The sequence below is a fragment of the Arvicanthis niloticus genome, chromosome 6 (genome assembly GCF_011762505.2).
Source record: "Arvicanthis niloticus isolate mArvNil1 chromosome 6, mArvNil1.pat.X, whole genome shotgun sequence".
Lineage (NCBI taxonomy): Eukaryota > Metazoa > Chordata > Mammalia > Rodentia > Muridae > Arvicanthis > Arvicanthis niloticus.
The window spans coordinates 18702615-18718951 of record NC_047663.1 but is presented as its reverse complement, the minus strand read 5'-3'; the positions used below and the strand labels follow the sequence as shown (position 1 = coordinate 18718951).

Below are 16337 nucleotides of genomic sequence, written 5' to 3'. Positions count from 1 at the left end.
ACTTACTAGGTTGCCTTGTCCAGTCTTGATGGAAGGATTTGTACTTAGTCTTATTGTACCTTTTAATGCTGTGTTTGCTTGATATCACTGCAAGGTCTACTGTTTTCTGACAGGATATGAATGGAGGAGCACTGGGTCTGGGGGGGGGAGAAGAGGTGTGTATGTGGGATGGGGGGTACTCGGAAGTATGGAGGAAAGGAAGGCTATGGTCAGGATGTATGAGAATAAATAAAAAGAAAAAAGTATAATGGGTAGGAGAGAGTATGAGGGAGGGAGGAAGGGAGGAAAGAGAAAAGGAAGAAGGAAAGAAGGGAGGAAGAAAAGGACAATGAGGGTGAGATGAGGGAGAGAAGAGAGAAGGAGAAGAGAGCTAACTGGGAATAGCCTGAGCTTTCAAAACCTCAAATCTCACTCCCAGCGACACCTCCTCTAACAAGGCTGTACCTCCTAACCCTTCCCAAATAGTTCCACACCAATTGGGGACCAGTTATTCAAATCTATGAGCAGGTGGAAGCCATTCTCCTTCAAACCACCACATTCATCTTACTTACTCCAGGTCACAAGGCTTGCACAGTAACTGCTCTCACACAATGGGGACGAGCCATCTTTACTGACCCACAATCTCATCTGCTGTGCATCAATTTTCATGTATATTTGACACAAATCAACAAAAATAATTTATTAATAAATGATAGCAGTTCATTCTGAGGCTTCGACTGGTTCAGTCTCTTCCTCTTCAGGGGCCTTCCTTGATACTGAGGCTTCTTTCTTCACCTCCCTGGAAGAACAATGCCAAGGTTTTCAAACTTTGAAATGAACAACTTGCCCTTAGCTCCTCATTGAGAGAGACATTTACCACGATTCATCCTGAGACTTCTCAGAAGATGGCTTGGCCTGTAAATTATCCTGTTTCTTTCTTTTGAATATAGTTTTAATCCACAGTGGACATCTTAGCCAGACAAATTTTCCCTAGGAAACGGAAGGAGAGACATTAATTTGGCTTACCACACCATCTCCTCCACAGTGCCCAGTCTCAAGCTTACCTGACTCTTGCTTTCCTTGTCATATTTCGTACCCCTTGGAAGAAAACACACACAGAAGTCAGTTAGGGACTGAGTCATTTTCTTTTGTCTCTCTCTTGGGAGACATCTTGGCTCTTCCCATAAGAAAATCACTGCAGCCCTGGGACTTGAGAACAATTCCATGCATACCTGGCTTCTAGGAACTTTTGTTCTAGGAGCCCCCACAAGGCCTCTGATGAGATCTTTCTCTATGGGTTGCCCTGGAGCACAGCCAAAGTGCCAGCATGACAGAGCCCCACTTATCCCTTTGAACAAACCTGTCTCTTTGAAGAAACTGTCCTGGGCAGAAGCATTTTGCTCTCCAGAGCCTTTCCCAAGGTTGGTGCCTTTAGACCAACTCTCACATACAGATTTTCTGAGGTGAGGGAGGGGGACACTCTTGTTTGCCCAGCTCCAAGTGCAATGGTCGAGTCCACAGCTTAGCTCATAAACTCAGAATTTCACCCTGCAGACTGCCTCTGACGAGTGAGTCCTGAGAACAGTTTAAAGGACATGGCTAGTTGGGCATGATGGATTATACCTAATTCCAGTACCTGGGAAGCAGAAACAAGAGTTTTGAGGCCTGCCTTGGCTACATAGGAGTTTCATTCCAGCCTGAGATAAGTGTGAAACCCTTTCTCAAAAAAAAAAAAAAAAAAGTGCTTGCACAGCTGTACCTGAAATAAAAACATTATTGATGACTGAAATAAAAAAAGAGGCAGTAAAGGACATAACTAGCACCAATATACACTGCCATCCTTCTGATTCCAAGGACATTAGAAAACTTGGGTTGCATTTTCCAGATGTAGATGCTGTACAGATTTATAATGAAACATGACCAAAGGCTGAGCACAGTGGAATGAAAGGACAAGGGCCCCACCAGGGAGAATGGTCCTCTTTCTGACATGCCCTAGAAAAAAGTGGCCATAGAGGCAGACATTTCCTCCAGTCTTCATTTCATTAGAAGAGAGGTACCTATTGTCCATAGTCTCTCCTGGCCATAGTTCTATGAGGTTTGTGTCAGTAAAAGAAAGAACAGGATCAAACAGCGACCAAGAGGATGAGATGTTTCTCTTCCCTGCACAGGAGGGGCTTGTGTCCTGCCACTCACAGCCCTGCACTCAACACCGTGGGCAGCAGAGGGCACTAGCAAAAGCTGGTGCAGCTCAAACCTATGGGTTTCCACTCTCTTTGAAGGCCTGACAACACCAGAGGCACCCATGCTGGTACCAGCTGCCTCCTTGGGAGCCAGGTAAATCAACAGAGAGGATAATATCCTTTCTGGAAATTGTCTCCCAATCAGATGAGTGAATTAACTTAGGTGAGTTCCAAGATTTCTGCTAAGTCTTAGTGTCTCCTTGAAAGATTTTCTCATATTTACCACGTGGAATTTTCTTCATCTCCCTTTTTTGTTCTGTGGGAATGAACCTGTTTTGGAAGAAAACACAATTCTGATTACCAAAATGCCCACTGTGTCTAGATCCACTCATTCCTCCACTTCACTGAGGTCCTGCCTGCTCAATGAGCATAGGAGTCCCACTGAGCTGGTCTTCCTCTCTTCACAACACCTAGCTTAAGGTTTCACTTAATACGTTGTACTGACTGTTTCAGATAAAATTCAGAAAACAATTCCTAATAAAAATAATTTCTGTTAAAAGTGAAAAATAAGAAATACTCTTAACTTTATCAAAGCGTATACCAGAAGCCTAAACAATGGTGCTATTGAGAGACCAAGAACAAGGCAGGAGGCCTCTGTGACAGCCATAGGCCACTGTGTCAAGGTGGTCTCAATATGCAAAAATGGAAACAAGTGGGGACATGTTGGGAGGAAAGGGAAAAAACTAGTACTATTTGTATTCGAAACAACCGAAAAGCCAAAGAGATTAAGTAAAATCGTACTGGGAGCAATAAAATGTTGGTAGGGTAAGGTAAGTCACAAAATGGACAGATCCACGCAGCAGCCCCAGTGGCCCTCACACATCCTCCACACTAGAAACTAGTACAACATGGACGAAGACAGAGAAGGAGCCGAGGGTAAACTTAACTAAAGATGTGAAAGTTCTATGTGATAAAAGCTTCACAACTCTTCTGTAAGAAATATCAGGTCAGTCTTGGCTCCAGGTTCAAAACAAAGAAATCCAGCACCAGAAGATGGCTGAGCAAGTAAAGATGCCTGTAAGCAACCCTGCTTGAGTGAGTTCTATTGCTGGGATCCTACATGGTGGAAGTCAAGAACTAACTCCCCTGATCTCCACATGTGTGCCCCACTACATAATAATTAAAAATTTTGTTTTGAGACAGCGTCTTACTATGCAGTCCTGACTGGCCTAGAACTCATTGTAGGTTCGAATAGCCTTGACTAATACATTTTTTTTTTATTTAAAAAGCTAAGGCAGGAGAGATGGTTCAGTAGTTAACAGCACAAGCTGATCTTGCAGAGGGCCTGCGTTTGATTTCCAGCAGGCAACACAGTAGCTTGCAACTGCCTGTAACTCTAGTCCCAGGCCCCACACCCTCACAGGGCCTCTGCAGGCAGCATGTGTTACATGCTGCACAGACATGCATGCAGAAGCAGCTGGAGAGATGGGCCAGTAGGTAAGACTGCTTCCTGCTCTTCCAGAGGATGGTATTGGGGTCCCTAGTACTCACATGGGGAGGTTCACAGTGCCTGTACCTCCAGGTCCAGGGATCCTTTTAGACTCCATGGGTGCCCACACACATGAGCAATAGGGATACATACAGACAAATAAAAATAAATCTTTAAAACAAGAAGAAGAGACAGGCAGGGGATTTATCTCAGAAACAAGATGCTTGCTTTCTCGCACAAGGCCACATTTGGTGGTGTGGCCCTGTTTCTGGTACAGAAAAGGCAGCAGGATCAATGGAAAAGAACAACAGGTGGTATTTTAGACCAATAAAAAGGAATGATTCAATAAAAATTATTATGAACTGGGATAGAGAGATGGGTCAGTAGTCTGAGCCCAGTTCTAGCACTCTTGGCAGACAGCTCATAATAGCCTGTAATTCTAGTTTCTTGGGATTTGACACCCTTCTGGCCTCTGTGGTTACCCATACTCAGAGCAAAATTGTACATTAACTTAGGAGGAAAAGGATTCCCTACCCTCAACCCTACTAAAAAACAGATAAATGAAACAAATTTTAGAAGGATAAAAAGTAGAAATAAGTGTTGGGTATGATGGATCATGTGATGCAAGCACTGGGGAGAGAGATGCAGGAGGATGAGGAGTTGAGGGCTAGGCTAGGTTACATGGTGGACTGTTGGCTAACCTGGGCTACTTGAGACCTTGTCTCAAAGAAACAAGAAAGGAAAATCAAGAGGAGCAGGTACAAATGACAAAATGGTGTTAGGAATGTGCTAGAAAGTAGCAGCAGAAAGTGCCTGAGGGGGCACAGCCTCTTCACCAGAGCATACCTCAGTGGGAGGAGGCTCTGGCAGATGAGTGGCTTTGGTGAGAGGCAGTTCCTTTTCCACTGGGTTGTTTGTCTATGAGGTGTACTAATGCTTTGGGTGGTCTACAACGTCTCTTGTACTCTCCAACTCCCAATACTTCCTGTTTGTCTCTAAGGAGGCAAAACTGACCAGGGATGTGAAGGGTGAGCCATGGGCTTCAGGGTCAGGGGAGCGCAGCTCTGCTCTTGGTTTAGCCCATGGGCCTTAAGTTGCTCTTTCATCCTAGGAGAAGATGGATATACGATCTTCCTTGAACAGTTTTGTGACTAGGTCAAACAATAATGGAGGACTCTGACCTGTGCTCAGCTGGCACAAGTACCAGCTCTCCTAAGGATGCAGAAGGCAGTGCTGAGATACACCACAGGTCCTGCCTGTGGAGTCGGGACTAGACAGGCATTTTCCTCCACACATATCTTTTTTAAATGACTGCTGCTTTTACTTTATCATCCTTTAAGTTAAAGAATAGGAAGCTTTCTTCATTGCTTGGCCACAAAACAGTTATGTGGTTGTTCTATTACAATTGATTCAGTTTTCACCACTGACTAAACTACTAAAGAGTGACATCACCCAAGTCTTCCTAAGTCTAGGAATGCAGCTCCTGTTCAGCCTGCAGAGGCCATAGAAGAATTCCAGGCCTCAGTCCCTGTGTACAGTCACTGCCGCAGTCATGTGGTCACTGCTTTTCTTTGTCACTATTATCTTGGATCTCTGTTTGTTTAGGTCATTTTGTGCATTCCTGGCCTGAACTCTCTAAATTGCTGAGGATGTCCGTGAACTCCGGATCACCCTGTTTCTGTGTCCCAGTGCTGGGACTACAGAAGTGTGCCAAAATGCCTTGCTGATGCTATCTTAAGCAGTGGAACTGATGGGATGTCTCAGTTCTCTTCTTTGAACATCACTGCTATCTACTACAGGCAGAACACTGGGCATGCTTCCTCTTCTCACCAAGCCCATCATCTAAATTAGCAGAAGAAATAATGGAAATGTAGAGAAATGCAAGCACAAGGATGAACTAACTGTACACACAACGAAAGAGCAGCACAGGACTGTACAGAAATCTCCCAGAAGGTAACAACCCCCAGAAGGTGTGGAGGGTGCTGTCTGCACTGGCCAGTGAACATCCTCCCAGGGGTTTGTAAACAGACCCCCTGCAGATCTCTCTGATTTTCAAGCCTAAAACTGAGCCTGTTGTCACAGAGAGAAAACTCACTCATTGCTCCAGAGTGCCTCACATCAACCACCCTCTGACACCAAATCAGAATGTGACATAAGGACCTGGCATTGAGGAACATGCTTCACAGACAGAAAACCTGGGAACATACAGGGACATCATCAGACAGAAAGGCTAAGTGGCTCTGGTGTCCAGTTTACAGGTTCTAAATCTACTACACATACAGGGCACGTTCTGGATACAAGGATATACTGTTGTCCTTACCTCGATGAGACCCAAAATGATAATCAAAACTATTACTACGATGGTCACAGATATCGCCAAGATGACTTTGTTATTGTAGCCGAACCCTGAGACTTCATTTGAAAGCTGAAATATATAAGATAAATGGACATTTCTGTTGTTAAATAATAATAAAGTAAAACGAATGAAAGAAGTAGAAGGTTAATTGTTCACAATCCATTCTTGCTTGAGCTGTGCATGATAACTGATATGTGTATGTAATCTAGCACATAGGTGAATCAGGCTGGAGGACTGCCACAAGTTCAAGCACAACCCTTGACACCAATACCAGGTGGGTTCTTGACTAACCTGGATTAAACAGTAAGACTTTGGTTCAATGAAACTAAAACCTGGGCTTGGTGTGGTGGCACACACTTATAACCCCAGCACTCTGGAGACAGATGCAGGTGGATATCTGTAAGTTCAAGGCTAACCTGGTCTACTTAGCAAGTTCCAGGCTAGCCATAAATACATAGTGAGACCCCATCTCAAAAAAACCAACAAAACAAAACAAAATAAAATGAAAAAAACAATAGTCACCAAATAACCAATAAATGAAAGCAAAACTAAGAGTAGAGTACACAGCTTAGTGGTCAAGCCCTTGCATACCATGTGTACAACATCCTGAGTTTAATGCCCAGCACTGTAATAAGAAATGACAATAAGAAAAAACCCCTAATAAAAAATTTCTATTTCAGTAGCATCCAATATATCAAAATTGGATGTGCTACCTATCTAATGCGTTATTATACTTTGTGTTTTAGATTTCTTCTGACAACCAATTTAAAAGCACAGTGGGAATCACTGTCTTGGCTGGGCTAGAGTTCTGTGGCCAGCAGAAGATCAGGAGTGGGAGCCTCTAATCATTTCTATTGAGCTGACTGAGGAGACTGGGCCTTGTGTCTCAGAGCTGTCCTCACCTGACTTAGTTTCAGACTCTTCTGTTCGCCTTTGGCTTCTGTGCTCTCCTTGATGTAGTCCTCAGTTTTCCACTGGTCTGTATCCCAGTCAGTCCTGGACAGCTTGAAATCTTGCTGCTCACTGAGAAGCTTCATCAGGAGGCCTGTTCTGGAGATGAGCTTGGCACAAGACAGTTGCACTTGACTGTCAGAGCAGTCCATCTTCAACGTCCTGATGACGTGAGAGATGAGCCTTCTCACATTGCTGTTGGGGATGAGGGGCCCCAGATGCTGGTTTAGATGAGATTCAAACTGTTCTTCTGGCGTCATCAGTGATGGGTAAACAACTTCGTTGAAGTTAGGTGAGTCAGACCCGAAAACTAAGTGTACCTGTGGCTCATTGGTTTGCTCAACTGTTGGAATTAAGCCTGGTACACTGGGTATAGGGATATCAGAATCTGCAGTAGGAATCTCAGGCTTATTTTTTGATGTAGTTTCTTCAGGCATAGTGAGGATTGGTTCAAGAATATTTTCTCCAATATTATCTGTTGCAGCCTGAATTTCTTCAAGAGGCTTTTCTATAGTGGACTCTGGAGCTGCATATAATTCTGGAAAGGGCCTTTCTGAGTAACTCAGATCTCCTAAAGATGAAAAGATCCCTCGTGCAGGGGAATTTATCAGGCTCCTCACTGCAGAGGATGCTGCTGGCCGCTTTGCAATCAACTGAAACTGAGATTTTTTCTTTCTAAGGTTTCGATATCTTTCTTCACTTTGTAAACTTGGGTTAGAACCCTTCGTTCTCTTCACATTAGCATTTGCACTTTCTAAAACATAAATGGTGTAAGACAAGTCTTTTCGTCTGTCTATGAACTCAGGTAGCGATTTTGTAGTGGGAGCCTTGTCCACCAGGGACAGTTCTGGGGAGAAAGAGTCTTCCTCTGCCTGGGCGGGTTCCCATCTCTTTTCAAATATTCGTCGTTTAAATTTGGGACTTATATTTTTAGATTTTGCCTTATGCCTCCCAGGTTTCTCTTCCTTTTGAACCTCATCAATTTTTTTGTCTAACAAATTTTCTAAAAAATGAAGTTTATTCAATTTATTTTTGTAAGTGACATTATTGGACTTAGATTCATTTGTAGCAGAAACAGTTACTGTGTCCTTCTGCAAAGATCCCAAGGAATTACCTGTATCTTGTGCATGAGAAAACAGCAGTTTAATGTATGGTAACATTGAAGACATTATGTCTTCCATATTTCCCTCTGAGAAATATGGCAGTATGTAATTTAGTGCGCTCATAACATCATTTTCATCATCAAAGTCTGTCTTTTCATCCATGGAACTGGAATAGTTGGCATAATCTTCGTCTGAATTGCCCCTTTCTGGTTCAATAGTGAGCTCAGTGCTGCTGTTCCCCTTCCGGGCCTGCAACACTTTCATGAATGCTCCTCCTGGGTTCCTTATAGATGCTTCCTCAACTGTCAAAAAAGAAGAAATTGCCTTCAGTCAGAGAGAACTGGCAGCCCTTCCTCAGTCTACAGAAATATTCCCCAATCAAATAAATTAGGGGCCAGAAAATATTGTGGTGCCAGTAGTGTATGGGGGAAACAAACCTAACTTAATCCTTTGATAGGGCAACAAGAGAAAGAGAGAGTGTTGTTGGCAAAGTAGCTGCTTAATTGGAATATTCCACAGTGTGCACACAGAACATCTGTTTAAGACAGCCAATGGGCCAGTAGAGCCCAGGGCCTGAAGACAAAGCTAGCGTCTCCACACATCCGACTGACCAGCAGAGAACCTTCTCAGGCTCCTAGACCCACACTCTCTCATCTCAGTTTGAAAGGCCCATGAAGCTTCCTGCCTCCATCTTTTTAGTGTGCCCTGTGTGGATACACTCACAGCTGGCCATGATGATGGACACCCTTAGAGTGGACACAGGGCAGAAATGCTAGAGCAGATGCCTTCCATTCACATCTGGATTAGATGTTCCAATTTCTTACTATGGGCTCTGTTGCCACTTAGTCTAGCTCCCAGAATGGATGGAGCATCCTTCTCTCTGTGGTTCTTCCATTATATTTGGGGCTGGGGGCTATAAGGTATAGGTAAAGGCATGTTAATTTTCTGGGTTCATTCCTATGTACAATCCATTTATAGAACAATAGCTATTTATGGATCAATATTACTTGAGTCATAAAATGCACAAGGTCAGGGCTACTCTTGTCTGGGCCTTTTCTCACTTCATGTCTCATTCTTTCAGCTTCATGTGGGAGCAATGTAAATCTTCTGATAGTGGGAAGGTCAAGGGTACCACTCTGTAGCTATGTTTTTATCCCAGGAGAATTATGAGGATTTTCCATGGTAGTGAGGGTTCAAGGAGGTGGTGAAAAGAAAACTGTGGGCCTATGGACAGCCTAGAATTAGGGAGAGATGACTTAGGCATGAAGCGACAGCAGTTGATACTTCTGATGTATAAAAGAAGGGAAAAGCTTACTTGCCATTTCTGGGGAAGAAGAGAATAATGTAATTATTATTTATATGAACAGCCAAATGCTCACTCTATTTACTATCCCCTAGATCAAGGGAAAAGATCTGCATTCAAGCTATTTAGACAAGAAAAGTATCATATTTTGGTATGAAGTTATTGCTAACATGCCTAATATAGAGAAAAATATTTTAGGACTAAATATAAATTATACCACTGAGCTGTATCCATGTCTTCTTTTAAAACTGAAAACAAACTGTGGTAGGTTCTCATAGCAGTAGTAGGTTAGAGTGCTCTAAACTCCCCAGTGGGCGCTTGCACGTGGTGGTGCACACAAGCCTGGTCCTTGCTACTCACCCAAATGGAGAGGACAGAAGAAGAGGAGGAAGAAAAGATGGAGCAGTAACTTCTACAAGTAACATAAGGAGTACAAAGTAACTACTACAAGATTGGCTTTGAACTTGGATCATCTTGCCTCAGCATCCTGTGGGGCTGGGAATATTTTCATGTGACACCATACCCAGTTTAGGAAATACTTAAATCTGTATGAATGATCTGGTGATAGAAAAGATTGAAGCTGAAAACAAGTAGAGAGTTGGTCAATTATGGACATGAAGGGCTCTCTGTTCCACTGGCAGACCCAGACAAAACTCAATGGTCATGTTGAACAGAAGCTTGAGAGATTATAAATGAAAAAAGTATCACTTACAAAATTACAAAAGTAAACTAAAGAAAACCAATCTAGAAATGTCAAAAATCAGAGAGAAAACTCAGAGAGCTAATGTACATAAAAGCAGCTTACAGACTGCAGTGCACTACATGCCTACAAAATCACTGGAAACAACTGCCAAGCAGACAGCATAGTGCAGAGTCGGTGGTCCTTTCTGATATCCTTCCCATCCATTCCCTTCTCTTGCTTTCTGCACATAGAACAGTTCTACTTTTTAATCATGTAATAATAGTTGAGAGCCCAACTTCAGCAAGGAAGAAGTTATGGATGAATGAATAAAAATAAGCATTTTATTAGTGAATTTTTTCATTACTAGTTAAAAATTAAGACATAAAATTAAATCACTTATCAGGCAAGAAACTCACGACAATGTGTGGTGTTTGTCAGACATCCCGTTTGACAATGCAGTTTGATTGTCTTGCAGATAACTTCAATGTCAGCTTTAAATTTGCAGAGGCAGCAGGCCATGTGGCTAGGTAAGATCCTATAAATGGAGTGACAGAGAATTGGGTTACTGGAAGAGGGTTACTGAGGTGTAGAAGAGGCAGCCCAAGGCCACCACAGGGTTGCAGAGGAAGGAGTACTTGAGGCAGGTGGCATGGGCAGCTGGGTCTCGGAGACTCAAGGGCAAATTGCTGCTGCTATTGAAACTAATCATGGAGGGTGACAGGGGTGCTCAACAGACAGTCAGGGTGGGTGTGTATTCTTCTCAATAGAATATTAAAGTAGGCCTAAAACAGCATTCTTTAACCATACTTTATATCGTTAAATAGTAACACGGATCACATTGACCAAATCTGGATGATTTTTGGGTTACAAAAAATAATGGCTGTTTTGAAGCTCTTTGGTATAGTGTTTGTGCAGGAGGGCAAAGGCCTGGGTTTGATTTTAACATCACACACAGACACACACACACACACACACACACACACACACACACACACACACACACTTTGGGAGACATAAAGAGAAAGAGAAAAGGGGATAATAAGTAACATAATGAAATACAATATAATGTAAAGAGAATCTGTGAATTCTTAATGATACTCCAGAAAAAAGCAGGGTAGGTCTTTGAGAAAATACTAGCTCACTGATGTGGGAGAAAAATTTGCAATCACCAAGTAAAAGTTCAGTCAAGATGATCAAAAACAGTCAAATGTTGGAGAGTAGGATCTTTAAGGCCTCCATGATTCCTAGGTTGGTTCATCCTTCTTTCCTCTCTTCCTTCCCCTCTATTCTTCCTAAATCTGTCTTTGTTTGTTTGTTTGTTTAAGACAAGGTCTCTCTATGCAGCCCTGGCTGTTATGAAACTTGATATGTATACCATGCTGGCCTCAAACTCATGGGTAACATTTTTGTGCACAGTGTGAAGGTTGTCTTTGTAGTCCTTAGATGTTGATTTCTGTACTGGCAGAGAGCTGAGTACTGACCAGATTTTGATACTGTTATTCTTAAGGTTCATCACCACTATTATATTGGGTAGACAGCCTTTCTCTCTTGCCCTTTTATTGGCTTAATAAAGAGCTGAAGGCCAATAGCTGAAGCAGGAAGGGAGGGCAGAACTTCTGGCAGAGAGAGGGACTCATGGAGAAAGATTGAGAGGTGATAAGATTTACCATCATGCCATGGAGGTGAAAAGAACAAGTGCTGGAACATGGCAGACATGGACTAAAAGGGTTAATTATGTTCGATGAGCTAGCTGGGAGGTAGCCTAAGCTAAGGCCTCAGCTATAATAAAAATTAATAAGCCTCTGTGTCATTATTCAAATATTTGGTGCCCAACTTGAAGGCATGTAAATTCAAGTTTAGAGCCTGAGAAAAGTTCCAGACACAGGGCAGACCAGGTTTCCTAGTAACCTCAGTCTCTCAGGCAGGCCAGGCACTCACCACATGAGGTCACACTGCTCCTTTAAGGGCACCTGCTTTTGCTGTACAGCTAGGCCAGTGACAGAACAAGAGCACTTTATGAGCAGCTGGCACCCTGCTCTGTGAGTGGGCAGGTGACAGAAACCTCAGAGACTGCAGTTTCTCAGGCTTCCTTCAGGCACGGTGGGTTGGAAACCCCAGCCCAGTCCAGGCTGGTCCAGCCCCAGCCAGATGGGCACCACAGCCCAGTGCTCAGTGGCAGTGCTGATGCCTGTGGAGGGCAGAAAGGCTTGGCATGTGGCTGGCAGAGTGACTGCAGCCAGAGTTGGGTGGGAGACAGAACCAGTAGGGCATAATGCTGGACTGGTTTATGGTGGATGAAGACCACTGAGAAGCCTTCAAACATCTCATGTGTGGAGGGACCACGCCTTCCTGTCTGGTAGATTGTGGTGGGTAGCTGGGCCCTTTAAGGCTTGAAAGGAGCACCAGTGACTGCAGGCAGTGAAAGCCAGGCCAAGACTGAGAAGCTAAAGTCCCTAGCACAGGCAGGCCTCTGATCCAGTAGTATATGTTTGAAATGTGCTTAGGTGCTAAAGAAAGAAAAAAAAGCTGTGGATAGACAGTCATAGAGAAAATGTATATTATTTGAAAATAATATAGTAAAATCTTTGAAGGAAGGAGAGAGATAGAGATATTAAAAAGAAAATATTTCTGTGTTTAAAAACACAGAATGGAGAATACAACAGAGGGCACTTGGACCTGTATAATTTTGTTTCAATGACCAGCATAGAAATAATTATATTTTTGGTAGTGATTGCAATTTTATGTATCCTGTTTAAGAAAGATCAGAATGGACCCTTCTCTGCATCCCATTTTCCAGTCCACACCACTACATGCAATCTCAGTTCTGTACTCCAGTTTGCTGGATATACCTCTGCCTGCATCCCTGGAGGTCTGCTGCCACATGGGACAATCAGGTGAGCACTCCATCTCCAATCCCCTGCCCATTGGGTTCCCCAGCAAGCCCAGCAGCCACGAGGGATTTCCATTAAGTAGAAATCCCTCTTCTCTAGTACTATTAAATTCATTGAAAGAATTTGTTATATGGAGGTAGTATTGAATTTTTAAATACATTACTGTGAACAACGTGAAGCCAGGTAGGTTCCTCGGAATATTTCAGATATGTCAGACATTTAGAAAACACTTCAAACAATTGTTTTAGATGAGGGAGATCTTCAGGGACCTAAGAACCAGAGAGGCCTTTTTAACTGAGGTGAAGCTCTTGAGGGTCTGGGAGTATCCACAACTTATCCTAGTGAGGGAATAATGTAGCCTAATGAAGGCTCCATCCCCTCTGCACTCCATCTTCTGGTCCATACCTCAACCTCCAGTTCTGGAGGTCTACAGCCAGCAGGGACCACCAGCTCTGCCTACATCCCTGGAAGCCTCCTGCCACCAAGGACAACCAGCTCTACCTGCAATCACGGAGGCCTGCTGACACCAGGAACAACCAGATGGCTAAAGGCCAGCATAAGAATACAATCAACAAAAACCAGGGCAATATGGCATCACCAGAACCCACCTAACCTACTATAGCAGGCCTTGCATATCTTTAAAATCCTGAAGTACAAGAAAACAACCTGAAATCTAATCTTAAGAAAATGATAGAGGCCTCTAAAGAGGAAATGAATAAATCCTTTAAAGAAATAAAAGAAAATACAACCAAACACATGAGAGGAATGAATAAAGCTGTTGAAGATCTGAAAATGGAAATAAAAGCCATAAAGTAAACAAAAACTGAAGCAACCCTGGAGGCAGAAAACCTAGAAAAGTAACAGAACTACAGAAGCAAGCATCGCTCACATAAAACAACAGATGGAAGAGAGATTCTCAGGTGTAGCAAATATGACAGAAGAAATTCATACATCGGTCAAAGAAAATGCCAAATCTAAATAGTTTCCAACACAAAAAGAAAAATCCATGAAGTTTGGTACACTAGAAAAAGACCAAAACTAAGAATAATAAGAACAGAAGGAGATGCCCAGCTCAAAGGCCCAGAAGATATCTTCAACAAAACAATAGAAGAAAATTTACTTAACCTAAAAAAAAAAAATCCTAAAACCACATAATAATCAACACACTACATATACAAAAAAAAAAAATTTTAAAGCTGCAAGGGAAAAAGGTCAAGTAACATATAAAGGCAGACCTATCAGAATTACAGCTGATGTCTCAACAGTAACTCTAAAAGCCAGAAGGACCTGGGCAGATGTCATACAATCCACAGATGTCAGCCCAGTCTAGTATACCCAGTAAAACTTTCAATCATGATAGATGGAGAAAACAAGATGTTCCATGATGAAATAAAATTTAAACAATGCCTTTCCACTAAACCAGCCCTACAGAGGCTATTACAAGGAAAACAACACACAAAGAATAACTATACCCAAGAAAACACAAAAAATGAAGAATTTTACACCAGTAAAATAAATCTCTCTCTCTCTCTCTCTCTCTCTCTCTCTCTCTCTCTCTCTCTCTCTCTCTCTCACACACACACACACACACACACACACACACACACACACACACACACACACACACACACAAAGCAACACCAACATCAAAATAACAGGAATTAATTATCATTGATCATTAATATCTCGACATCAATGGACTAAATTCCTTAATAAAAGACACAGTCTAACAGAGTGCATACATAAACAAGACCCATCATTTTGCTGCATATAAGAAACATACCTCAGTAACAAAGATAGACACTGCCTCAGAATAAAGGGCTAAGAAAAAGTTTTCCAAGCAAATGGACCCATAATGGGTCCATTTAGAGTACCCATTCTAACATCCCATAAAATAGTCTTTCAACTCTAAGCAATCAAAAGAGATGGGGAAGGACACCTCATACTCATTAAAGGAAAAATCCACCAAGATGACATCTCAATTCTAAACATCAATACCCCAAATACAAGGGTGCCCACATTTGTCAAAGAAACATCTAAATCACACACTGAACCCCACATATTATTAGTGGGAGACTTCAACACCCCACTGTCACCAATGGACAGGCCATTGAAACAGAAACTAAGAGAAATAATGAAAATAATAGACATTATGAATCAAATGGATGTACCAGATATTTCATCCGAACACAAAAGAATATACTTTCTTCTCAGCACCTCATAGAACCTTCTCCAAACTGACCATATACTTGGTCAGAAAGCAAGTCTCAACAGAGACAAGAAGATTGAAATGACCCTTTGCATCTTATCATATCACCATGGGTTAAAGCTGGACTTCAACAACAACAGAAACAACAAAAAGCCTGCAAACTATTGGAAACTGAACAACTCTCTACTCAATGATCACTGGACAAAGAAGTAAAGAAAGAAATTAAAGACTTTCCAGAGTTGAATGAAAACAAAGGCACAACATATCCAAACTTGTAGGACACAATGAAAGCAGTGCAAGTTCATAGGACTAAGTGCTTTCATACAGAAATAGAAGAGATCTCACACTAGCAATTTAAAAGTACATTTGAAAGCTCTAGAGAAAGAAAAGCAGACCCAAGCGGAGTAGATGGCAGGAAATAATCAAATTTAGGGCTGAAATCAATAAATTAGAAACAAAGAGAACAATACAAAGAATCAAAGAAACCAAGAGCTGGTTCTCTCAGAAAACCAATGAAATAGAAAAACCCTTAGCCAAACTAACTAAAAAGCAGAAAGACGGTATTCAAATTAACAAAATCAGAAATAAAAAGGGAGACATAAAAACAGACACTGAGGAATTTGAAAGAATCATATTTTACTTCAAAAATCTGTACTCTACAAAACTGTAAAATCTAAACAAAATGGAAGATTTTCTAGACAGATACCACTTACCAAAGTTAAATAAAGATTAGGTAAACAAAATAGTCCTATAACTTATAATATTTCCTATAAGGAAGTAGAAGCAATCATTAAAGCCTCTCAAGCAAAAAGGAAAAAAGAAAAAAAGAAAAAGTCCAGAGCCAGTTGATTTTGGTACTGAATTCTACCAGACTTTCAAAGAAGGGAGAATTCAATACTCCTCAAACTATTTCCTAAAATAGAAAGAGAAGAAACATTGTCAAATTCATTTTATAAGGCCACAGTCACTCTGATACATAATCCACACAAAGACTCAACAAAAAAAAGAGAATTTCAGATCAATTTCCCTTATGAACATTGATGAAAAATACTCAATAAAATACTTGCAAACTGAATCCATGAACATATTAAAGACATCATCCACCATGATCAAGCCATCTTCATCCCAGGGATGCAGGGGTGGTAAAATATACAAAACCCCATCAACATAATTACCATATAAACAAACTGAAAG

The 16337-nt window shown here is 41.8% G+C and overlaps 1 protein-coding gene across 3 annotated transcripts in view; it reads right to left on the bottom strand.

Moving 5' to 3' along the window:
* Positions 1 to 664: 664 nt before the first annotated feature.
* The window catches only part of LOC143442643 (uncharacterized), a 50681-nt gene continuing 35008 nt past the window's right edge, over positions 665 to 16337 (bottom strand). For 2 of the 3 annotated variants that reach the window (XM_076935663.1, XM_076935665.1), the window contains 7 exons: positions 10460 to 10578; positions 6907 to 8360; positions 5969 to 6073; positions 2443 to 2489; positions 1044 to 1077; positions 857 to 969; positions 665 to 778 (listed from right to left, as the gene is read on the bottom strand). In XM_076935663.1, the coding sequence (XP_076791778.1) occupies positions 700 to 778; positions 857 to 969; positions 1044 to 1077; positions 2443 to 2489; positions 5969 to 6073; positions 6907 to 8360; positions 10460 to 10578 (1951 nt within the window). In that variant the 3' untranslated portion in view covers positions 665 to 699. Of the gene's footprint in view, positions 779 to 856; positions 970 to 1043; positions 1078 to 1368; positions 1555 to 2442; positions 2490 to 5968; positions 6074 to 6906; positions 8361 to 10459; positions 10579 to 16337 lie in introns of those variants that run through there. The other variant, XM_076935666.1, reaches the window with a different exon arrangement.